The sequence below is a fragment of the Quercus lobata genome, chromosome 11 (assembly GCF_001633185.2).
Source record: "Quercus lobata isolate SW786 chromosome 11, ValleyOak3.0 Primary Assembly, whole genome shotgun sequence".
Classification (NCBI taxonomy): Eukaryota; Viridiplantae; Streptophyta; class Magnoliopsida; order Fagales; family Fagaceae; genus Quercus; species Quercus lobata.
This window is the reverse complement of record NC_044914.1, coordinates 38,204,230-38,230,243: the sequence shown is the minus strand read 5'-3', so window position 1 is coordinate 38,230,243 and position 26,014 is coordinate 38,204,230. Positions and strand designations below refer to the sequence as shown.

General features: G+C 36.7%; 2 protein-coding genes across 2 annotated transcripts; both read left to right on the top strand.

Annotated features, from left to right (window-relative positions):
- The first annotated feature begins 1,138 nt into the window (after window positions 1-1,138).
- Window positions 1,139-2,768, top strand: LOC115966818. The gene is made up of 3 exons (XM_031085972.1): window positions 1,139-1,197; window positions 1,345-1,619; window positions 2,506-2,768. Exons 1-3 carry the CDS (start codon window positions 1,139-1,141, stop codon window positions 2,766-2,768), a joined length of 597 nt encoding a protein of 198 aa, XP_030941832.1.
- A 21,797-nt stretch (window positions 2,769-24,565) lies between these two features.
- On the top strand, window positions 24,566-25,176 carry LOC115966817. The gene is made up of 2 exons (XM_031085971.1): window positions 24,566-24,773; window positions 25,076-25,176. The coding sequence occupies exons 1-2, from the start codon at window positions 24,566-24,568 to the stop codon at window positions 25,174-25,176; spliced, it is 309 nt and encodes a 102-aa protein (XP_030941831.1).
- The last annotated feature ends 838 nt before the right edge of the window (window positions 25,177-26,014 follow it).

The following is a 26,014-nucleotide window of genomic DNA, read 5'->3' as shown; positions in this document are numbered from 1 at the left end:
AAAGTATGATCAGTTGTTTTTAGACTTTTTTTGATAACCAGTTCTCTAAGACTTCAGTTCTTAGTTCTCACCCACGTTTCTCAGTGCATTTCAGTTAAAGCCGCAATCCTTCCCTGAATTTGCATTTAGCATTGACTTTTCCTTGGTCAAATTTCTTACCTTAGAAAGATTTATTCATAATGGAAAAACGTTTGTAGCATTTCTGGACTTTTTTTGTCGAAAGAAGAATTTCCTTCCGTTTTCACCAACCCAATTGCAGATTTGCAGCTCTTAGGATATTTCCTTATTGGATAATTGAGTGCTTTAATAATATTTTTTAATTCTATAGGATAGTAAAGAAGGACCTATTTGGACCTAAACAATGTTTAATTTAAGAATAAGGATCACGATCATTCATATAAAGTTATTTTCATATTGAACTTCTTTTTAATATGAAAGAAATTATATCATGTTATCAATCCACTAATAATATCATTAAAATAATGGTTGAATAAGAAATCTAGGGTTCAATTCTTACCTAGCAAAAAAAAAGAAAAAAAAAATTTAGTTTGATGATAAAGGGTAAAAATCACAGAAGTAAATGTCATAAGTTAAAACTCTATGTGTATATATATATATATATATATATATATATATATATATATCAAAAGAAAATCTAGCAAAAAGAGTTTCTCCAAAGGAAAAAAAAAAAAAAAATTCCAAAAGGAGGTAAAGAAACCCAAAGGTCTTTCGAACCAAACTTCATATTTAGAATCATTCAAAAATATTCCCTAATTATGATAGATTATTAGGTCAAGCTCCACCCAGAAGACCTAATAATTTCTCATAAAGTGTTATTTTCATTTTAACCTTCTTTTTATTATAAAAGAAATTATGTTATGTTATAAATCCACCAATAATATCACTAAAATAATGGTTCAAATCTAAAGAAAATCTCGCAAACTAGGTTGACCCCATTTCCAAAAGGAGGTAAGAACCCCAAAGGTCTTTCCAATCAAACTTCGTCTCTAGAATCATTCAAAAATATTCCCTATATAGGAGAAATTATTAGGTCGAACTTCAATCGAAAGACCTAATAATTTCTCATAAAAGAGCTTAGCTCTATGTTTTGAATCTTTAACCCACCCAATCTTGAAAAATGTCAATTTGGCAATTTTGCACAATCCATTTCTCACTACTCTCCCTTCCTTCTTTGGGGTAAGTTCTCACTACCTTCCTCTCCAATCTTCACCACTACGGCTATAAATACCAATGAACTCATCATCTTGTCAATGCCAACATCTATTTTTACACCGTCTCCTTTATAGTATCACCCTATAATTTCACCCCTTGAGTTGCAACTAGCACTCTAGTAGAAGATAGGGGTGGTTCCACTTTTTCATTGAGCCTCATCTTGATGCTAACTGCTTCCATGTTGGCTGTTAGTATGGCCAACAAAGATTGGCATTTTGGCTTTAACTATACCAATTGGCCTTTCAAAGGAGGCCCTCCCCAAAGCCAAAATGATACACCAGGACCTAGAAAGATTGTTGTAGGTGGCTCAAAGAATTGGCAATTAAACTTTAACTACACTGATTGGGCTCTAAAAAATGGCCCCTTTTACCTAAATGATACTCTAGGTGAGTTGCCATTCCTTGTTTATTACTACTGTTTGCCAAAGTGTCATCTAGGTTTTATCATCAACTTATGTTCATTTTACAAGTGTCCTGAAGACCAATTAAGAAATACTAATAAATAATCATATATGAGTTATGAGTCTTTCAAAAAGAAAAATATTCTGTTGATAATGTGTTGATTTACAAGATCATGTTCACTATGATTGTTTGTACTTTTCCTAATAATAGGTAGGTAAACTTTAACTTTTCTTTAAAAAAAAGAGATGTTAAAGTGCAAAGCACATCCTTGAAGTTTGGAGGGTTTTGAATTTTACACCATAAAATTTCATAATTTGGATTTTTTTTCCTTTGAAGTTATATTCCGTTTGAATTAGTAGCTTTTCTGTCCATAGTTTCTATTAAATGCCACATAAGTTTGTTACGTGTGTTTAATTCTTTAAATAAAATGGCATTACTTCAATTTTATGATATCATGTCATTTTCATTATGCCACATGGCATCGTTTTATTGGACGAACAAACACAAATGACAAGCTTATGTGGCATTTAACGGAAAAACTGGACACAGGGATTGTTGATGTAAATGAAATATAATTTCAGGGGGTAAGATTTAAATTTTGAAGCTTTAGAGTGTAAAATTCAAAACCCTCCAACTTTCATGGGTGTGTTTTGAATTTTAACCAATATATATATAAACATTATTTAATGGAGAATGAAATGTACTTTAACTTGTGTACTTAGGAAACTCCTTAATAGAAGCCTTAACTTATTACGATCGAAGTCTAATATTTCCCTGGCTCAGTGGTTCCCCATATCAAATGCTATAACTTTGTTTTTTTTTATTTATTTATTTTAATTTTTTTTATATGCTGACAATGTGGTGGTTGCAGTGTTCAAGTATGATCCACCAACAAACGACATTATAATTCCTCACAGTGTATACTTGCTACCAAACCTTTGGAGCTTCTCAACGTGCGATTTGAGAAGGGCAACAATGGTGGTTAATATAACTCAAGGAAGGAGTGAGGGATTTGAATTTGTGCTGAAAAAGTGGCAACCCTACTATTTTGCTTGTGGTGAGCGTGATGGCTATCATTGCAATGCTGGGCAGATGAAGTTCTTTGTCATGCCACTGTTTCATCAATGGCATTGATGATGAAGGAGTAAGGAAGTTGTATTGCTACATTCTATACCTAGCTAGTGGTTTTTTCCCCATATTTACATTGTAAAGTTGTTGCGAGAAAGATTTGTTTTTCGATTATTACCTAAAGATATGCAATGAGTGCTAAATAAATCTATGAGATTAGAGAATAAGTGTTCTTCTATATGCTGAGAGTCTAGCATTGATGCAATGCTTTGATGTAATATTGACTTCATATAGAAAAGCTTTTGAATTTTTTTGCAATTGGAAGGATTGACCATGTTTGGAGATTAAATTTAATAAGAATTCGGCGTAAATGCTCTATTTATGCTCTGCAATAAAACTGTGATAGTTTTTCAAATAAAAGAATAGAGACTAATACATATACAAACACAGTCTCTAAACATGTACTCAACCAATATAATTTGAATATTAAAAACAAGATAATTACTTTAACATTGTCTAAAGACTTAGCTGAAGAAGCACCAGAGCAAGAAAGCTATAAAAAATGTTGACGGAAACTAGAAGAAAGAGCCGCTTAAAAAGCCACCATCGACTGAGAACTCTCCATATATGCTGATTTGATTCTGTTAGGGTCATATTTTCTATGTAATTGGCTAATCCTTTGACAAAACATACTTTACTTGTAATTGGGTAGATCTAAGTTAGGTTTAATGTATCAAGAACTATGTTGTTCAAACATAGCAAGTGATATCATTAAAGACATGAAGGTTGATCCAAGAAACAAGTGAAGAAAAACTATTTCATTAAGTCTCGACACAAGCTCGACAGATGCTGCTATTGAGGATTAATGGAGAAGCTTGACACAAGCTCGACCAATCGAGATCTACGATTTTAGAAATTCCAAATCTGAAATTTGGGCCATGATGACTTAAATGGTTAGAGTTTCTCTTCTTACAACCCTAGTAATATATAAGGCTTATTTTAAAAGTCATCATACATAGAAACAGAGACTTAGAACTCATATACTCTGTGTGAAGCTACTGTGTTTGTGCACTTTAGGGTTTTGTAACCAAGTGCTTCTTGATCTTCATCGTTTATGAAGTGAAGAACTTTGCAACTAACAATAACCATTCAAGTTGTTGGAGTTAGTCACGTACTTGGATCCGTGCAAAGGAGTTAGTCACAGATTGGAAATTTGTGCAACAAAGGAAAGAAGACTACTACAATATCAAGTTCAATTGGGTATTGAAGTGAAGGTTCAATTGTAGGTTAGTATATTGGGATAGGCCAAGGTAGTGGTAATATTCCTCATACTTGTAACCACTTGATTATTGATTAGTAGATTCTTGAGAGTTGTGACTTTAAATTCATCCGGTGGGATTTTTGCCTTGCGAGAGGTTTTCCCCATTTGTCAACAAATCACTGTGTTAATTTATTTCCCCTACATTTTGTTTATTTGGTGATTTGTTGGTGCCTCTACGATTTGCATGTAATTTGACCTAATTAATCAGCTTGAGTAATTGAATTAATTAACTAGGGTCAATCTATCTTAATCCAACAAGTGGTATCAGAGTGGGCACACTCTGATTAGGTTCTAATCTTTACTATGTGATCCATTGACCCTTTTGTTATAGATTGTGGACAATCATTGATTATACCCTCCTCTTTTTGGCGGTACTAACTATGCATATTGGAAAGTACGCATGAGAGCTTTTTTACAACCTTTAGATGAAAAGGTATGGCTGGTTGTCGAAGTTGGATGGACAAAACCTACTACCAAATGTTACAAACCCATGGGTAAAACTCACCCTTGAAAACTGGCTTGCAAATGTCGGCGTCGTGGGATGAAAATGAGATCAAAGCTGCAAATTTCAATAGTCGAGCATTGAATGTCTTGTTTAGTGCCGTGACTAACGATGAATTTAAGAAGATCTCATCCTAAGTTGCAAATCATACTATGGGTTTCACAATTGCACAAGGACTCATGCTATTGCTGCTAATTGCTTCCACAATGGCAATTAGCAAGGCCAACAGGGGTTTTTGTCACCCTTGTCACCCCAATAATACTGAACTTCCAATAGGATCATCATGGGCGACTCCTACCATTGGAACTTCAGCTTTAACTACACTGATTGGGCCATCAAACATGGTCCTTTCTACCTAAATTACACTCTAGGTGAGGTTAATTACTTTGTATTGCTACTTGTTATGTATTTAAGTTCAAAATAGTCAGTTCTAAGTTTGAACTTCATCTCTATTCTATTAAGCATAAACTATCAATTTGGATCCTTAAGGAACATGAAAAATGTGTGCATTTATTTATTTTTTACTGAATTCAAATATGCATGAAATTAAAATAACTCTTTATATGTTGTTGATTGTAGTGGGAAATGTGACACAAGGATGCGGGGCGGGCTTTGAGTTTATGCTGAAAAGGCCACGATAGCCTCACTACTTTGCCTGGAGTGAGCGCAATGGTTTTCATTGCGTGAATGGAACCATGAAGTTCTTTGTCAAGCCAATATTCTGCTAGTCTATATATATATAATAGCAGAAGTCTTTTCCTATAATTAAGGTGGTTGTGACATGTAGAAAAAATGCCCACTTAAAACTTTGACACGTTGACAGTAAAAAAGTTACAAAAGCGATCGTTATATCATTTGAGTATTGAATTACAGTGTCACTAATACACCGTCTATCTCAAACCCAAACACTACACCGGTTCAGTACCCTTTAATCTATACTATCGTTTTACTAAAGACAAGATATAAAAAGTGCAAAAATGGTTTGCAAACCCATACCTAGACGATCCTTTAAACAAAGAAGGCACGGAAGATGGAGAGAGCAAAAAATTGAGAAACCTGTACGCCAATTGTGTCAAGATGTAAGACAATCAAAGCTTCTACCACCGTCAACAATACAGCACGCCCTCAAGTTTAGCCAGGTACCAATTTCGTATCGATCAGATTCCAGATCACTTGGATCTACTTTTATTTTTTATTTTTATTTTTTGGTTGGCTCTAGGGTTTATCATATGCTTTTTGGATGAATATATTGCTTTTGTTTATTGGTGGTGTTAGTACTCAACTTTGAATATTCCGATTTCAATGTATTTCTTCCTCAATTGTTCACATTCTACATTTCGGAATCGGAATAATTGTGTTACTTTCTAATGGTGAAATAAGCCGCATCACGTAGTTCTGGTAATTTTTTTTTCTTAGATCTGGGTATGAAATATGACTTAGTTTTTGAATATTTTGGTTGGATTGGTTTATATTAAGGTATTTGAATTGCATTCAGTTTTGTTTTGATTTTTTTTCCAATAAACCTTTTCTATTATATTTTCTTTTCTTATTTCTTATTATAGATTACAGAAATTACAACAACGAAAGAAAATGGTTTTGGTTATTCACTGTAAAGAAACAGAATTTAAACATTTATATATGTAACTAATCTTGAAGATATTTTTGGGATCCTAGGATTGACCATTTTGCTGTTATATATTTTTTGTTTCCAATTTTATTTTAGGTTATTTGTTCTGTTATGGTTTGTGGAGATTTAGTTTTGATATAGTTTTATTTATTTATTTATTTTTTAGTTCTGATATTGTTTGTTTTGTTATGGATATATTTTATGTATAGATGATTTCCTCTTTGTGGTGATGGAAGAATGAATGGGCCATTTTGGGGAAGGTTGATACCATAGATGTGGGTGAGGTTGTTTGATGGGTTTATTTATCCATTCTTTTATATGGATACAGAGTTTTCTTATTTGTGCTTGCTTAGTGATTTAATTGCATAGTTACATTATTTAGACAATTTCTTCTACATGATTATCAATGTAACTAATCTCCTATTTTAAAAATTTTAATATTGATTTATTATAATCATTAATAATGGCATGCATAGGGAAATATTGGTAATTGTTTCTCAAATTAGGTGAATGATCGTCTACAATAGATATCTTGAAAACCACTAGGCCCATGTTGAAATTGATGTGAGTTTATCCTACAAATGTTTGAGTGAGTTGATGCAATTATAAACTCACAATTTCTATTGATGGCTATAGATATCAATAGGTTTCCAGTTATTATGACTTTATGATTATAAACTGAAAACAGTGACAAATTAGAAATTATTACTCATTGGCAAATTACCACTAACATTATATCACCAAATTATCAATCTTCTAATTTCCTAATATTAAGAGAATACCACTCTTTGTTCAATATGTTAACCCATCAGGCCATAAACTGTGTTATAATAATTTCTGTTCATTTATTAGCCAAGTTTGTTCATTATCATGAGTTAAGAGCAGTATTTGTTAATTATAATTACTCATTATTCATCTAATGGCCACCCTTTGATTTGAAGATTGTGTGATAATACTTTTGAGATTACCTGCCTCCCTTTGTTGGGTTGTGTTATTCAGGTTATCAGTGTATGTTGTTTTGATTATTGATTGATTTTATAAAAAGTTGTTATTGTTATTGATTGATGTTGTGATACCTATGTTGTTATGTTTATTAATTAATTTTATGATAAATGTTTTCACTTGTGAGTTGAAGTATTGTGTTCTAATTAACACAATCGAGTCTCCCTCACTGTAAAAAAATACCTTCAAGAATATTCCTCTGAATTTGGATACAATAATCTAAGTGTCCTGTATCAAACCCCACATAAAATGACAGCAAATTGTCACAGAGTATTTATAGCTCAAATTAATTTCCATTTAGTCTCATTTCAAGTGGAGAGTAATGATTCAAATTGGCTTTTAATGGTTTCTCTCAAAAAAAAAAAAAAAAAAAAACTAGTCTCCTATGGCATTTTTTATTTTTATATTAAGGTATATTTTTATACTTTTTGGTATCATTTTGTTATTTAGCATTGAAGTATTTTATGTTAAGATAGAAGTGGGATTAATTTTGATTGTGTACAAAATTTGTGAGGACTTTCTTAGTGACTTCTCCTCCACTGTAGAGTTATGTACATTTCTTGTATGTACCCTTCGTCGGTCTTATTGGAAGCCTTTTATTCTGGTTTTTCTTGGGTTTGAAAGGTGGTTTGGTTTTGTAACAGACACATTGTTAATTGGCTTATAGTATGCATGTTAGAGTTTGATAGGCATCGTATTTTGGATGATGTATGTCAAATTGTTAGGCTCTTCTACTTTAATGAAGATTTGGAATTTTTTTTAGGAGAATACTAAAAAAAATTATCTGCAATATTTCATTATGTAGCATTGATGCTTGAGGTGGTAGATAATTTGCAGTTGGTTCATTGTGATAACTTTTTTTTTCTCCCTCCAATCATTCTCTTATCATTTTTTTTTCTTCCTCAGGTCAAAGCTGATTGATTGTGTTATGTGGAATCTACAATTGTATAGGAACCTTGCTCTTCTATAGTGAGTTAAGATGATGACAGGTTCCATGTGCTTTTCCATCTTGCAAGTTCCTAGATGCAGAATCCTACCTTAGCTACTTTTTGGAGGGAAAGCTTCCATAGTTTGAGTAGGACTGACAATAGAAAATGGACTCAAAGTCCTGTATTTACAAAAAGTGATACATTTAGTGTAAATAAGATAGAGATTAATCAATTCCACAATACTAAATATTGTGAATCATAAGATTCACTTCCTATAGATTATTAAAAAAAAAAAAAAAAATATGACTACCTTTAAAAGAATAATCTACAGTATGATTGTTTTTATTGTGTATGTCTTATTGTTTTGGATTTGAGTACTTATAGATGATTTACTTTTATTTATTTATTTTATGAATAGATGATTACATAATAATGGGTGAAAAGTTTCATGAATTCCATAACTTGGGTGTGTGTATAATCTAATATATCTGTTTTATTTATCACGATGAGGTTTGTTAACAAATTTTCTCTGTATCATTACAGCATTTTGGGGATTGTGAGCTTTTTTTTTTTCTTTTTTTTTCTTTTCCTGTTTTGCAATTGAAATTTAGGGTCAAGATTAAGATTCGATGTTGTTTTTATGGGTTATGACTTATGAATTGGTTTGGTTTTAGAATTTGAGATTTCCATCTACTATTGATTATGCATTTTATATGTTGCAGGTTGAATTCTGTTTTGTTTATATACTGTGGCTTGATTATGCACTACAACTTTTTCTTTTTTCTTTTGCGATGAAAAAGTTGGATTCAATGTCCCTTTTAAGGGTTATATATTGGTTTGGTTTTACAATTTGAGATTCCAATGTACTATTGATTATGCAAATTATTATTTGACTAATATATTTCCAACTTTTTGTTTCACAAACCAGTAGCCATTTTTCTCTTTTAAACTTTTTGGTTGTAAAATTCTCTAATCTCATGGTTTAATTCATTGTGGTTCCTAGGAATGGTAGATTTGGTATTTGAAATTGTCTTGCAAGTTTTAGTTCGGTGTGATTCATTGTGGTTCCTAGAAATAGCGGACTTTCTATATGAAATTGTCATGTAAGTTTTAACTGTTTAAAGTCAGATTCTTTTTTTTAAGTCTCTCATAACAAGGAAGAACACACGAGTGATTTGAAGAGACTAATTTTTAAAAAATTTAGGGGATATTGGACACTATATGCTTAAATATACTATGTTATTTAAGTTTGAATATATGTAGTGTAAGTATGATAATTAAGTTTATGTTGGATGTAAAGTTTGTTAATATGTAAAACGATCCCACGCATTGCACGGGTTAAACACTAGTATAGATAATTACTATGCAATGTGCATGCCATGGGAAACTTTACTTGCTATTATCTCCTTTTATGTCATTTATTGTGTTGTAGTAGATAAAGTGTCTTTCTTTACTTCTTCTTTTTATTATTATTAAATTAAAGACTATTTGTAATTTTGAATTAATATTAAGGGTTTGATTGCTTATTTTATATATGAGTTACATTCAAAATCAGGTGATTTTCTATCATTTATTTTTTCTTTCCCTATCCTTACAGACAATGTAATATTGTTATTGTTAGGATTAGTGCCCTAAAATCCTATTGTATGCCATGTATGACATTATGTTCTATGTAATAAACTTATTTAATTATTATCTAAAATAATGGTAGCATGAATGTTTGGACATTATCATATAGTCCTTGAGATGCATAGTATGTGATTTATATGATTTAGTCACAGAAGATATAAATCACAAGCTCTTTGTAAACTCAAAATCTTAGTTCGTAGTCGGTGATGAAATTGGGCATTTCATCTGCAAAGTATAACATGTCAATTAAGATGATTTGTCTTGATTATGGAAGTGAAGACTTCTAGTTGATATGTTGATATGTTTTAAGTGTATAAAACATATTGAACTGGACCGCTGTGAGATTTATTATTCTATCAACAACTGTCAAAAGAATAATAAATCTTTCTCATTTACATAAACTCTCAATCCTGAGGGAATAGTGACCTGATTATGAAATGTAGGTTGCTTTAATATATCAAGAGTGAGATCTAGACAAACGGTCAAAATCTTAGTATGTTGGGCAACCACATGTAATGTTGAAGGAACATATATTCTCAAGATAGAATTCATAGTTTCTTTATAGAGATATAAAATATTCTCTTGAGATAAGTTTAATGGGATTGGTTATTCAGATTGTTAGGCCTAACCACTTTAGTAAAGAGTTACTAAAGTTTATATTTTATGAAATTTGATTTCATAAAATATTTATGAATAACTTAAAGGATTAAACCGGGTACTCAAGAATTAAGATATAGTAATCTTCAAAGTGATAGTTACATATTATGACTTTGTATTACTATGAATATTTTTATGAAGGGGTTAAATGTTTAATAAAGTCTTGGGATATAATTTATTAATAAGGCCTAGAGTGCAATTATATTTATATAGTGGTATTAAATATAATTAATGATAACTTTGGGCTTGTCAAGAGTTGACAGATAAGTCTAAAGCCCATTGGAGCTAGAGCTTTATTTGTCCCTTTTGGTCCCACTCTAAGCCACACACTAATGCCCAATTAGGCTAGTCCAAAAGGCTAATCCAATTAGATAATCATTTATTTATTTAATAAGAGTTATTAAACAAATTAACTGCCTAAGAGTAGAAATACATGAGTGTGATTTAAAAGGAGAAAGAATAAGAGTTCTTCAAGAGGAGACACTTGGTTATTCTCTTAAAAAGATCACATATAATACTGATTGAGAGACCACACATCTTGGGTACATAGTAGAATTGGAGTGAAGATTGAAAGGCATCTCAAGTCCAATCTTCATTTGTTTTGAATTTCACTGCATCAAGGTATGCTTTCTCATTCTTTGTTTTCGAAACTTAGATGCCACATGCTATCTTACATGAATGAAGTAGATCTGTTTATATTTCGCTGAGTGTTTTTGTATGAGATAAAAAACTGTATTTTTCATGTATTTTTCCTACAGTTATGTGTTCTGAATAATTGAGATAATAGATAATAAATGTACTAGCTATGATTGGGTATTGATGTTCTATAGGGGTCCCATTTTGCATCCTTGTTGGTTTTACTGTAATATTTACTATTGTAAATTGAAAGTATTGGAAACTTTTACAATTGGAAAGGTTTATGAGACTTAATGATCAATGTTGGTTTATGCATAAAATCATTACTTGAATGTAACACATGCAAATAGTTTTGAATGTTATATACATCCCAATTTTAGCTTATTTAATTTGATGGTGATTGCTAGAAAAAAAATTAAAAAAATTGGTTTGAAGGTGAGCTAAGACCTCAGTGGACAGTGGCCTGAGGAAAACAAAACATGATGATTCATATTTCAGCGCAAAATGTCATGTTTGGTTTAGTCATTCGAATTGTAAAGATTAAATTTTATGAAGATTTGAGTGTAACTTGTAAGTAAGGACTTTTGCATCCTCAAAATACTCTTTTTTTTTTCTCCAAATAAAAGAATAGAAAATATCATGTAAAATCATAACCTTATTAAATGCCTATTCATCATATAATTATTATATTTTGTATTAAAAAATATGCAAGAAGACCCATTGTCTGAGTTAGCTAGCTAGATGGTACTGCAGTTGGGACGATAACACCTTGGCAAGATTGTAACTAAAGAGTTAATATATAACATATAAGTTTAAGTCAATGGGTTTGGACACAATTATATTATATTAATCACGTACTTTTATTATTATTATTATTATCCAATATTCAATACTTAATAACTAAGCAATCACTCACACGTAAAGATTCCAACAATGGCTCTATTTTCATTTTCATTTTTCTTTGCTCAATTTTTTTTTATCTCAATCCTTAGTCCACTTGAAATATATGCTCATATTGTGGGTCAAAATAAGATAAATTGCCCACCATAAACAAATCAAACATATTATACTAAATTGAAAGTTGAGAGAAAATTCAATAAAACATTCTAATTTTGTGTTAAGTGCTTTTACACATAGATTCAGGAATCTTAACTTAAAAATACATAAAAATTCAATCATAATTTATTTTACTTCTACGTAAAACTTTAAATGTAAAACTAATCCAAATTTTGGTATTTGTTGTTACACACACTCTTGCACACAACCGAACAAATGAGCAAAATTTACATTGAAATTGTGATGATTTCAATGCAAAATCATGTGTGTATAGTTGTTTATATTACACACACTCCCAAATTTTCTTTCAAAAATATATTATCATTTCAAATATAAATTTCAATTGAAAATTTTATAGTGTTTTAAAAAATAGTTGTTCATATCTTATTTGAAAAATTAAAATATGAAATAAATTTATTGTAGCACAATATAACACAAATTTAGTAAAGTAACATACTAACATAATATTTTTTTTTCTAAAAATAAAATGAGAAAAAATGTTGCTTATTTTTAGAGATTGTTTTCCATTATTATTATTTTTTTTTTGGGAAAATAAAACTCTATTCTCACAGTAAGCTAAATAAAGGAAATTAGGAGATTTTTTTCAACTCAATTAAGGTTGCTACCAAACATAGGAAAATGAGATAGTTTTATAAAAAATACTTTTTGTAAAATGACTTATTTTTTTAGAAAACATTATCTCCGAAACAATTAGAGTAGAAAAAAAAAGAAAAGAAAAGGTCCATAACTGAAAAATTGTCTTAAAATTGCGAGGACATGCACATAATAATTGTTTTATAAAAAATACTTTTTGAAAAATGGTTCATTTTTTGGAAAACATCATCTCCATAAAAAAAAAAGAAGTTATGTTTTTAGTTCTCCACTTATAATTAGGCAACCCATTATACACGTGGATATATGGATTTAGCCTTAGGCCAGTTTGCACCTCTCTCTCTCTCTCTCTCTCTCTCTCTCTCTCTCTCTCTCTCTCTCTCCACTTTCATTCCATTTATCCCAATATAAATACCCATTTAAATCACGCTATCAATATCATTGCCGATGATGCCTAAAATCCTCAATAAGCCACACAGTCCTCATGTGCTTGAGACAACACTTGCATGATACAAAAAAAGAAGACTGAAAGCTCGAAAATGTGTTAAAAACACAAGAGCTGTTTAGACCCCCAATTAAAATTACGGCTAGATTGCTTTTACTCTAACTTATCTAAGTGCGGAAACAAGAGTAAATGAAGCGCAATAAGCCGATACTACTCTAGTGCATAAACATGAACAACAAACATTAAAAATAAAGCACAAGAGTAAGGGAAGAGAATGCAAACACAGATAACACGCCAATGTGTTATCGAAGAGGAAACCGAAGAACTCGGCGAAAAATCTCTTCGTCGCCCTCCAAGCGGTAATCGATCCATTAGATAATCAGTTGGGATACATGAGTTAACAAGAGACCCTCCAAGCCTAATCTACCCGTTGTACCTAAGCCCTCCAAGCTACTACTCCAACAAGGCTTCTCAGAACTGTGTCTTGTCTAGCTCTTCGGATCCCGCAACAAGCTCCATGTTGCATCTGCCATCCTTGGCTTCTTTCAATGCTTCCCAGCAGCACCAAATGATCACTTGACACTCTGAAAGGGTGTGATAAGTTTTTGGGCTATCAACCTCTCAATGGTATGGAAATGGAGAGGTAGGAGTTGAGGAAAATCCATAAGCTATTGTGTAGAGGATTGTGGGTATAACAATCTCTAACTCTTAAGGTGTTTGGCTAGGATTTTCTCTTAGAAGCACTCCTTAACATTTGTGGGGAATGTGGGTATATATAGTGTGGGTATATAAAGTGTGTATTAGATAGTATAGTCTAGCAAAATAGAATGTCTCGCGGGTGTCTCGTAGGAAGGCCTTACCCGCGAGATACTCGTGAGACACAACTGTCTCCATCTGTACTGATTCTTCACATTTCAGTCATGTGCAGGGCACATGCATTACTTTGCGGGATGCTAAGTCGCGAGATACCCGCGAAAACCTTTTCAGTCTTCAATAGCTTGAGTCTCCACACACTCTCTCTCTATCACAGAACCCTTACAATCAAATTCTACAATAATTACATGGTACAAAAGATTGAATAAAATTACAATAAAATTTGGAATGGAATAAAAGCCAACTAAATACATAGTTGTAAATCACAACTTTACAAAGACCTTAAGAGAGTACCAGTGTGGTACCGACCAAATACCCTCCAAATGTCAAGTTAGAGAACTTTCACAACTCTAGAGTGCCAGAGTTGGGAGAAATTATGCATAACTTGGTTTGTGAGGGTTTTGGGGTTTTTATAGTAGGTAAGTTGACATTCATTTCTTAGCATAGAGGGCTTTTCCTTATGGGGAAGCTCTTCATTAATGCGCATATCTTGCGGGATCCTTTCCTTGTAGGAATACCCTTGATTAGGGTTAGTCATGGAGCATAAGATATTTCCTTATATATTCATGTGTAGGGGCTAAGCAAGGCCACGTCAAATCCGTCAAAGGTTTACCTATCCCCTTCAGCTTCCTTCTGTTAGCTTTTTAGCCTGTCCATGCATCTTGGTCGTCTTATTTGAGCATCATTGATCTCGTGGCGCACCCGTTTGCCTTGAGGTGGAACTGTCGGTTTTTATGGTGTCATTAATGGGTGCACAAGCAAGGTTGTCAAGTTCATTAGGTTCATCAGCTTTGCCTTGAATTTTATCAAACTTTCAGAATTATCCTTATTAGTTGCCCCTTACTCCATAGCTCTGTCAGTTAGAGCTGACGGGTTATAGAGTTTGATTTTGTAGCTCTTTTATTATATATATATATATATATATTATTTTATTTTTTTAAGGAAAAAGGAGGGGGCATTTATGGATGATTCCTTGAGCAGCCATTATTAAATGCCAGAACACGTGGCACAAACTAGTTAGCCTCATTTCTGGACGCGGGTGTTGCTTCCTCTTCCATGCATTCTTCATCCTATATATATCTCACATCCTCCCCTCATTCCTTTTGTTTCAACTTTGTTGATCTTAAGAGAGAGAGAGCTCGTCATCTTTGACTTCCTTGCTTCCGTCAACCTATTGATCTCGTTGCCTTTGTTGCCATCATATTGTTGAGGCCGCCATTTCTCAAGGAACTGTCTACTAATTTCGTAAGTCCTCTTTTCTTTTATTTCATTCCATCTTTTGTTTTCACTTTTCTAGTTGGTTGTTAATTCTATAGGGGGACTCGTTAGTTTTAGGTTCTTAGAATACCTCCATCGCTTGTAGGTGAATAGATGTCAGGACATAGTGAAGTAACAAGTGAGCAGTCGTCAGTCTGTGAGGAAGTGGGCTATAACGAAGTATTTCTCAAGTTATAGGCTTGAGGAGGGCTTATCCTGGTCGTTAGAGAGGGAATCGTCAGCCCGATCACATGTTGATGAGGAGGAAGACTTTGATGGAGATGAAGTAGAGGAAAGAGAGGGAGATGAGGATAACGAGGGTGAAGGAGAGAATGAGGGGGAGTTTGAGGTAGAAGACGAAGATGAGGATAAGAGTGACGGGGGAGCTTCTGTGGGGGGAAGCTTAGGGAACCCAGGGGAAGGTCATACTTTTCTCTTCATTCTCCCTAAAATTTGGATTGTTAATGACTTTAAGCCAACGATGACGACCAACATTTTCAAGAATTTACGGGACTGTTATCAAATCCCTAACCACATCCCAATCTGTCTCCTTGGGAAGTTTGAGAAGTGCTATTTTGGGAAGACCGCGGACGTCGGCATGTACGATGCCATGTTCACGGCAGGGTTGAGGTTGCCACTGACGGCCTTACATCATCAGTTGGCCAATTTTTTAGGATTTTTCATTAGCCAAATTGCTCCCAACGCCTAGAGGATATTCATTGGGGCTGAGATCCTGTGGGGTCATCTTAGTGGTGGGAACCGTCAGCTAACACTTGACAAGTTCTTTTGGTGCTATAGACCCCAACACATTATCTTGTCCTAGAGGATATATCGCTTCGTGGTAAGGAAGAAGGAGCTTAAGTTGGTGTCAGACATGCCTGACTCCAATAGGAATTGGAAGGGTAGATACTTTTTTGTCCAAGGGACGGACTGGGTGTGCAGTCAAGAAGAGTGGGTAACAATGCCTCATGGCTTTGAAAATACTTGGGGCATCATCAAGGATTCAGGTTTAGTACCGTTTACATCTTCCCTTTTCTTTATTTATTTGTTTCAAGTTTTTAATGTCATCTACTTTTCTCATTTTTAGCTAGTGCTCATCCACATATTATAGATGAGCAAGAAGCTTTCATTCGTCAGGTCATAGAGATCCCTTTAGACAAGCGGAGGTGTTGGGACATAATTACCCTCAACACTTTGCACGCTTATTGTGGAGGTGTCGGGACTTAATTACCCTTGACACTTTGCACGCTTATTGCGGAGGTCCTGAGCTGACGCTAGCAACACGTAGACTAAATGCATACTCCCGTTGATGTGAGTTATATTTTTTTCTTTTCCCATTGTCTTTATTTGCGTCAGCTTACTCAACACCCGTCTCTTGTCCTTTGCAGAAATGGAGGCAACAAGGCAAAGAGCTTTGTTAAGGGCTGCTATTGCGAGCAAGAAGAAGAAGGAGAAGGATGGGGCCTTCTCGTCAGCTCCTAAGGATGCCACCAAAGTGATGTTTAAGAGAAATAGTGAGGAGAAGGATGACCGTCCTCTCAAGAAAGGACCAGTCGTTCCTGTAGGCGATAAGCCAAAAAAGTCGTCACCTTTGAAACCTAGCCATGGGGTTGGCAAAGGTTTGATGATGTCGATTGGTCCTATCACTCAGGGATCTATCCATCGTCTTCTTGCTCACAAGGAACAAGCCGTTGAGGTGATGGAGTCCATCATCAAGGACACGAACATGGATCCTTGTGTTGAATAGACGACGAAGGAGTTAGGAGCGTCAGGCCTTTTTGACCTTTCACGAGTATGTCTCTTCCCCCTTTTTTTTTTCTTTACTATTCAGTAACTGGCGATTGTTCTATTTGTAGGCGCTAGTCCGTATAAATGTGCTTTAGGATAGGAGCGTTGGTCAGGAAGGGGTGACCAGCCTTCTGCACAAGTGCAACAAGACCCTGACTAATGAGCAAGAGCAGTACAAGGAAGCCCTTCGTACTCTAAGGAGGTGAAGGAGCTGACTGAGAAGTTGAAGGAGGAGGGTGCTAAGAGGGAAAAGGAGCAAGAGGGCAAGGAGACATTGGAAAAGGAGTTGATGGCTTTTCTTGGGCAGGCTGAGACGGCGAGGGTTGACTCTGTAACTGAATTCAAGGCTTCACAGCCTTTCCTTGACACTTGCGTCGTCTACTATGGTGATAGATTTGAGGATTGCCTGAAGCAGGTCAAGTTCGTCTACCCACACTTGGATTTATCCAAGGTCTCCATGGATGACCCGCTGTCATCAACCCTTACTGGTGACACCGTCTTTGAAGATATCTACAACTCCACTGAGTTAGTATAGGATCCAAAGAATGATGGTGTCATTCTTGCTCAACCTGCAGTGGAGAAGACCGTCACTCCTTTGATCCCATCAACTGAGGCTTAAGATACTGAAAATCTTTCTACTCAGGACGCTCAGGACCCTCCTTCCGAAGATGACGAGAACCCTCTAGCTCAGGATGTCAGGGACCCCTTAGCATAGCTTTTTTTTGTTTGTAATGATAATCTTGTTATGTATTTCGTCCAATTTCCAGAAAATGCTTAGTCCCTTCTATTTTTTGGGCCTTGTTTCTAAAGATTTTACTTTATTTATGGTATGTTTTTATTATTTTACATCTGTCGCTTTAAGCATGTTTGTTTTATCTTTATGCATATGTCCATCCATTGTTATGCCTACATGTTAGGATGCATTCGTCCTTTAAAGAACTTGATAGCTAACGAGGATGAATCCGTTAGCTTGTGGACTTCGTAATAACTCCGTCCACTTGTGGACTTTAGTAATTTCAAGGCATCCATATGGGATGAACCTGTCCACTTGTGGACTTTATGATAAACCCGTCCACTTGTAGACTTTAAATATAAAGGCATCCTCATGGGATGAACTCGTCCACTTGTGAACCTTAATAAACCCGTCCGCTTGTGGACTTAAGTAATTTTAAGGCATACCAATGGGATGAACACGTCCACTTGTGGACTTTAATAGCGAACATGTCCACTTAATAATGAACTCGTCCACTTAAGGACTTTGTAAAGAACTTGTCCACTTATGGACTTGGTAAAGAACTCGTCCATTTAAGGACTTAGCAATGAACTCGTCCACTTAAGGACTTAGCAATGAACTCGTCGACTTAAGGACTTGCAAAAGTAGTTTTGTAGAGACAAATGTGTACATAGGTAATATCTGAATAACTCCTCTTATTACGATAAATGCGTGCGTAAGTAAAAAATTGTTCTTAAAAAGGATAAAAAATACTGCCCTTTGGGCTTAGAAAGTACTACAAGCAAAATTTAACTAAAAGAAATAAACTGGAAATTAGGAGTGTCGCTCTTCCTATTATCATCTACTGGTGGTATTTCCTGAGATACTTAGTGTTCCATGGATAGTGCAACTTCCATCCATCTAGCGTCTCCAGGTAGTAAGTGCCTTTCCTCTGCCATGAAGTAATTTTGTAGGTGGGATCTCTAGTGGCACCTATCACTTTCCTTAAGATGAGGTCTCCAACCTTGAAGTCTCTGTGTCTGACTTTGGAATTGTAGTGCTTGGCCATGAGGTCCTGGAATCGCGCGAGCCTTTCTTCAGTTGTTGCCCTGACTTCATCCACTAGACGCATGGCCTCGTCGTTCTTTCTTTCACCATGATTGTCCACCCTGTAGCTTATGAGTCTGACCTTAGCTGGGATAACTGCCTCACTCCCATATGCTAGTCGAAATGGTGTCTCTCCTGTAGGTGTTCTGGTTGTTGTCCTGTATGCCCATAGTACGCTTGGTAGCTCTTTTGGCCATATACCCTTTGTTCCCTTGAGCCGAGTCTTGATGATTTTAAGCAATGATCGGTTCGTGACCTCAACCTGTTCATTGTCTTGAGTGTGGGTGGGGGAGGAGTAGTGGTTCTTGATACCCAACTGTGAGCAAAAATCCCTGAAGGAGTCGTTGTTGAACTGTTTCCCATTATCTAAGACCAAGACTCTAGGGATCCCATACCTGCAGACGATGTTTCTCCATACGAAGCTTCTTACATTTTTCTTTATGATGGCAACCAAGGCTTCGGCTTCTACCCATTTGGTGAAATAATCTAGTTGACTATAAGGAACTTCAGCTACCACATTGCTATTTGGAACAAGTCCATGATGTCTAGTCCCCATTGAGTGAATGGCTACAGGGCTGTCATTAGGGTCAGTTCTTTCGTCAACTGTCTGATGATACTGCTGAACTTTTGACATTTGTTGCAGGCTTTGACATAAGTTTGGGCTTCCTTCTGCATAGTGGACCAGCAGTATCCGGCTCGAATCAGTTTGTATACCAACGACCACGACCCTGAGTGGTTCTCGCAGATTCCTTCGTGGACTTCTCTTATGACATAGTCCACTTCTTTGGGGCTTAAACACCTTAGGTATGGGTGGGTGAAGCCTTTCTTATACAAGACGTCCTTTATTAGAACGAATTGTGTTGCTTGGACCTTCAACTTCCTTGCAGCTTCTTTTCCGTCTGGTAATGCGCCATTTTTTAAGTAGGAGACTAATGGTGTGGTCCAGTTGCTTTCAGAACCTATCTCCTGCACATCGATGGGATCTATTAATGGTGAAAACTGAACAAGGGAAAGTACTTTGTCGAGGATGATCATGTGTTCTACTGATGCGACCTTGGTAAGATGGTCGGCTTGCTCATTCTCTCTTTTAGGGATTTTAACAATCTTGGCCTGTAGGTTGTCCACCCTTCTCTTTACTTGCTCCATGTACTTCTTCATCTTCTCACCCTTACATTCATAATCACCGTTTACTTGGTTTGTGATGACCTGAGAGTCGCAATGAATAACCACACTTGCGGCCCTTGCAGCCTCAGTGAGATCTAGTCCTGCTACTAGAGTTTCGTACTCTGCTTCATTATTGGTCGTAGGGAAGTCGAGACAAACCATGCATTCAATCTCGTCTCCTTCGGGAGAACGAAGTACAATGCCTGCTCCACTAGCCTATTTGTTGGACGATTCGTTTGTTTGTATACTCCATTGAAAATTCTCTTCTGCCTCTTAGCCTTCCACATTAGTGAACTCCGCAATGAAGTCAGCAACCACCTGCCCCTTAATGGCAGTACGTGGGCGATACTGTATGTCGAACTCACTCAACTCTATTGCCTATATTGCCATTTGTCTGGCGTCTTTAGGATTGCTCATTACTCGCTGTAAAGGCTTGTCAGTCAGGATGATCATTGTGTGGGCTTGGAAGTATGGCTTAAGTTTGCGAGCTGCTATAACTAAAGTGAAGGCGAGCTTTTCCATCGTTAAGTACCTTTCCTCTGCACCACAAAGTGCCCGGTTGGCATAGTATACAGGCTTTTACACCTGGTCTTCTTCTTTGATCAAGGCTGCACTGATGGTAGTTGGGGATACAGCTAAGTAGAGGAAAAATTCTTCCCTTGGTTTTGGGGGACTTAGAAATGGTGGGGAAGAGAGATAGGCCTTTAGATCCTTGAATGCCAGCTGACACTTGGCCATCCACTCAAAAGATTTCTTCAGTGTGTGGAAGAAAGGTAGACACTTATCCATCGCCCTTGACACGAACTTATTTAGCAGGTGGAAGAAAGGTAGACACTTATCAAAATATTTCTTCCTTTTGTACTTTCACATTCTTTGGGGGTGCCATCTCTATTATGGCCAAGATCTTGTCCAGGTTGGCCTCGATACCTCTTTGAGACACCATGAACCCTAAGAACTTTCCTACCATCACCTCAAATGCACACTTACCTGGATTGAGCTTCATGTTGTAAGAGTGAAGGGTGTCGAAGGTTTCCCTGAGATCTTCCACATGATCGTCCTCCCTTCAGCTTTTTACCAGTATGTCGTCAACGTAGACTTGGGCATTTCTTCCAATCTGATGTGCAAACATCTTGTTCATGAGCCTTTGATATGTCGCACCCGCGTTCTTGATGTCGAATGACATCACCTTGTAGCAGAAGAGGCCTTGGCTGGTAATGAATGAAGTCTTCTCCTGATCCACTTCGTCCATTTTGATTTGGTTATAACCTAAAAAAGCATCCATAAAGCTTAGTAATTGGTGTTGAGCCGTAGAGTCAACTAGGATGTCAACTCGTAGGAGGGGGTAGCTATCTTTGGGGCATGCTTTGTTCAGGACTGTGAAGTCCACATGCATTCTCCATTTCCTGTTAGCTTTCTTGACCATCACCACATTCACCAGCCAGTCGGGGTAGTAAAATTCCCTAATGAAGCTTGCCTCTTGTAACTTGCGGACTTCTTCTGCTATAGCTTGGTCTCGTTCTTGGGCAAACATCCAGTTCTTTTGACGGATGGGTAGAAAGGAGGGCGACACATTCAACCTGTGCACCATGACCAAAGGGTCAATTCCAGGCATGTTTTCGTGGCTCTAGGCAAATACATCCTGGTTCATGACTTTTGGCGGACCATCGGGCTGGCAAGGATGTTGATCCTTGTTGTTCGATATGGCTTGGAGTTGTCGAGAAGTATCTCTTCAAGTCTTTCAATGGGCTTTGCCATTGTCCACTGCTCTTCTATGTTCATTGTCTACACATGATCATCCATCTCCAACATTGTTATGTAACACTCGCGTGTAGCCACTTGATCTCCACGTACTTCTCCTACTCCGTACTCAGTGGGGAACTTGATCATCAGGTGGTAGGTTGAAGTTACGGCCTTCCACGAGTTGAGGTAGGTCATCTGAGGATAGCATTATAGGCGGACAAGCAGTCGACAACAAGGAATGTAATATCTTTAGTGATTTTCTGAGGATAATCACCAATCATAATGGGTAGTGTGACTATGCCAAGGGGGTATACTTTAGTACCTCTGAACCCGACGAGCGGGGAGTTGGGACTAGCCGTTCTCTGTCAATCCTCATTTGCTGGAACGTCAAGTAGTAGAGGATGTCGGCAGAGCTTCCGTTGGCGACCAGGACCTGGTGTGTGTTGTAGTTTCCTACTCGTGTGCTAATGACGAGTGCATCGTCATGCGGGTGGTGAAGATATCGAGCATCTTCTTCTGAGAATTTGATGATGGAGTTGTCAATCCGCGCCATCTTTGGGATGAAGCCCGTTAGCTGGATGTTTTGAACCATCCTGAGGTAAGTCTTACGGGCCTTTTTGGATGAACTTGAGGCTGCAGTGCCTCCCACAATCATTCTTATATCTCCTATGGGTGGCCTAGGATGCTCGTTCTCCCGTCGGGGAATCTACTCTTGTGGTAGGTTTGTTCTTTCCTTGCTGATGAACCTTTGTAACTTTTCTTATTTGATACGAGCTTCTATTTGTTGCTTTAAGTCGAAGCAGTTGACTGTGTCATGACCATGGTCACCATGGAAGTGGCAGTACTTGTCTCTAGACCTCTCTTACTAGGATCTCCCTTCAGCTTGTAGAGAAATGTCAAGGATCATTCGTCTTTGATCTGCATCAAGACTTGGTCAATCGGGGCAGTTAGTGGGGTGAAGCTTGTGAACCTTCCCGTGGCGAGCTTGGAGCACTTGTCCTCTCGCCGTTCTCCAGTCCTAGCCATCTTCTGCCCCCTATCCTGCCATACGTCCTCCTGTCTTTCCCTCTTCTTGGGCTTCTCTTCTTAGGCCAATAGTGCATCTTTTGCGTTCATGTACTTGGTAGCCCTGTAAAGCACATCCGACATAGTCTTTGGGTCATTCTTATATAAAGAAAATAGGAACTTACCCTTTTGTAGCCCATTCGTGAATGTAGCCACAAGTATCTTGTCATCAGCTTCATCGATTGAGAGGGCCCCTTTGTTGAAATGGGTAATGTAAGACCTTAGCGTCTCATCTTCCCATTACTTAATGTTCATCAGGCATGTAGTGGACTTCTTATACCTATGTCCCTCGATAAATTGTGAGGCAAACTGGGCACTTAACTCCTTGAAGGTACTAATGGAGTTGGGCGTCAACCTGCTGAACTAAATCCTTGTGAGTCCCTTCAGCGTAGTGGGGAAGGTCCTGCACATGATCTCGTCCGCCACTCCTTGCAGGTGCATTAGGATCTTGAAAGACTCTAGGTGATCCAGGGGATCCTTAGATCCGTCGTAGGTCTCCAACTGTGGCATACAGAACTTTGGTGGAAGGGGGAATGAAGTGACGGATGCCGTGAATGGTGAATCAATTCTATGGACCAGGTTATCGAGGTCGCTAGACACCTATCCTCTGAGGGCATTCATCATAAAGTCCATCCGTTCCTTCATCATCTGCATCTCTACGACTATGTGAGGTGGAGCTGTATCTGTGACAGATGGAAGGCTCGTGTCTTGTCGCTCTGGTCTGCTTGGGGCGTTGCTACCTTTCGGCCATTCTTGGTCCCTTCTCTCAGTGCTGGTGCCTTCTTAGTCCTCATCCTAAGTGTTATGCCTAACGTTCTTTTGGCGCAATTGCTCTTCTGGATGATGGTTTTGCTTGGTAAGGCATTCTACGGCAGCGGCAAGAGTTTGAACCTGTTTCTCGAGGGCGGTGGTGCGTGGTTCGTCTCCTTGAACATTGTTCGTGGTTGCCATCGAGTGAGTAAGTACCATGCAACTCTTTGTCTGGGAAGTGATAGTATGTCTTACAAGTCACAAATTTCCCATAGACGGTGCCAATTAATGATGCCTAAAATCATTAATAAGCCACACAGTCCTTCTGTGCTTGAGACAACACCTACACGACACAGAAAAAGAAGACCTTAAGAAAGTATCGGTGTGGTACCGGTCAAATACCCTCCAAAGGTCAAGTTAGAGAACTTTTATAATTCTAGAGTGCTAGAGCTGGGAGAAATTATGTGTACCTTGGTTTGTGAAGCTTTTGGGATTTTTTATAGTAGGTAGGGTTGACATTTGTTCCTTGGCATAGAGGGCTTTTCCTTGTGGGGAAGATCTTCATTAATGTGTGTATCTTGCGGGATCCTTTCCTTGTAGGAATCCCCTTGATTAGGGTTAGTCATGGAGCACAAGATGTTTCCTTATATATTCATGCGTGGGGGCCGAGCAAGGCCAAATCAAATCCATCAAAGGTTTACCCATCCCCTTTAGCTTCCTTTCGTCAGCTTTTTAACCTGTCCATGCATCCTGGTCGTCTCATTCGAACGTCATTGATCTCGAGGCGCACTTGTTGGCCTTGAGGTAGAACTGTCGGTTTTTATGGTGTTGTTTACGGGTGTGCAAGCAACTTCGTTGGGTTCATTAGGTTCGTTAGCTTTGCCTTGAATTTTATCAAACTTTCAGAATTACCCTTATCAATTGCTAACATCTTATTTTGCTATCTCTTTCTTTGTGTCTTACCCTCTTAATTATTTCACTCTCTCATACCATGGGTTTCACAATTGCACAAGGACTCATGCTAGTGTTGTTAATTGCTTCCACAATAGCAGTTAGCTTAGCCTTGCCATATGGGAATTGCAATGATACACATACTTCCAACAAGATCATGGTGGGTGACCACCACAACTGGATATATGGCTTTAACTACACCAAATGGGCATTCAAACATGGCCCTTTCTACCTATATGACACTCTAGGTGAGCTTGATTACTTTGTTGTTGTTACTTGTTACATATTGCCATGCATAGAACTTCAGGTTGTAAAATATAGTGACCAAAATCATATTTTAAACCGCTTTTGTTTTTATGACAAGTTATAAAATTCATCATGATATTAAAAGAGTCGATTCTAACTTTGAACTTTGTCTTCACTTTAGTTATTCAAAGATTGTCAATTTGGATCCTTAAGGAACATGACAAATGTGTACATTTTTTGTTTTGTTTTGCTCTTGAATGCAAATATGCATGAAAAATAATTATTTATATGATGTTGATTGCAGTTTTCAACTATGATCCATCAACTCCAAACACATTTCCTCACAATGTTTACTTGCTACCAAACTACGAGAGCTTCATTAAATGTGACTTTACAAATGCCTAGAAGGTGGCAAATGAGACACAAGGAATTGGGGAAGGCCTTGAGTTTGTGCTGGAAAGGCCATGGCAGCCTCACTACTTTGCTTGTGGTGTGTACGATGGCATGGAACCATGAGGTTCTTTGTGATACCAATATTTCCGTTGGTATAGATAATTACTAAAAGAACGTGAGTGCCATGGGAAACTTGACTTGCTACTCTCTATTTTTACGTCTATTTTTACTCTCTATAATTTTGAATTCATATTAAGGGATTGATGGCTCATTTTATAGTTTATGAGTCACATTCTAAATTAGGCGATTTTATGTAATTCAAGTATTTTCTTTCCCTATCCTTACAGGTACTGACAATGTTATGAGTTCTGAATAATTGAGATGAGATAGAATAAATGTTCTAGCTATGAAGGGGTATTGATGTTCTACAGAGGTGCCATTTTGCATTGTTGATTGTTTAGCTGTAATATTTACTATTATATATTGTCAGTATCATAATCTTCTACAATTGGAAGGTTTATGGCATTTGACCTAATGATCATATTTGGTTTAGACTTTTGAATTAAATATTAAATTCTGTAAAAATAGAGCTACCATAACTTTTAAGTAAGGACTTTTGCATCATCTAGCAAAATATTGTCACATAATTTTTTTCCTAAATAAAAGAACAGATAATATCACGTACAATCATAACCCTATTAGAGCATCTATATTGGTGGAGCCATAAATTTAGCAATTTGGCACCACAAAACGCTACTTTATCTATTTTACCACTCACTTTACAAAACACCCAATATCAGTGGTTTTATTTTAGTTTTCAACACAATAAAATAATATAAACAACACAATA

Bases quoted from the DNA above. Each gene is read 5' to 3' on its own strand.
- LOC115966818 (XM_031085972.1), top strand. From the start codon at position 1,139: ATGTCAATTTGGCAATTTTGCACAATCCATTTCTCACTACTCTCCCTT. The intron at 1,198-1,344 runs GTAAGTTCTCAC...AGTTGCAACTAG, and splicing joins CTCTCCCTTCCTTCTTTGGG to CACTCTAGTAGAAGATAGGG. The intron at 1,620-2,505 runs GTGAGTTGCCAT...TGGTGGTTGCAG, and splicing joins TTACCTAAATGATACTCTAG to TGTTCAAGTATGATCCACCA.
- LOC115966817 (XM_031085971.1), top strand. From the start codon at position 24,566: ATGGGTTTCACAATTGCACAAGGACTCATGCTAGTGTTGTTAATTGCT. The intron at 24,774-25,075 runs GTGAGCTTGATT...TGTTGATTGCAG, and splicing joins CTACCTATATGACACTCTAG to TTTTCAACTATGATCCATCA.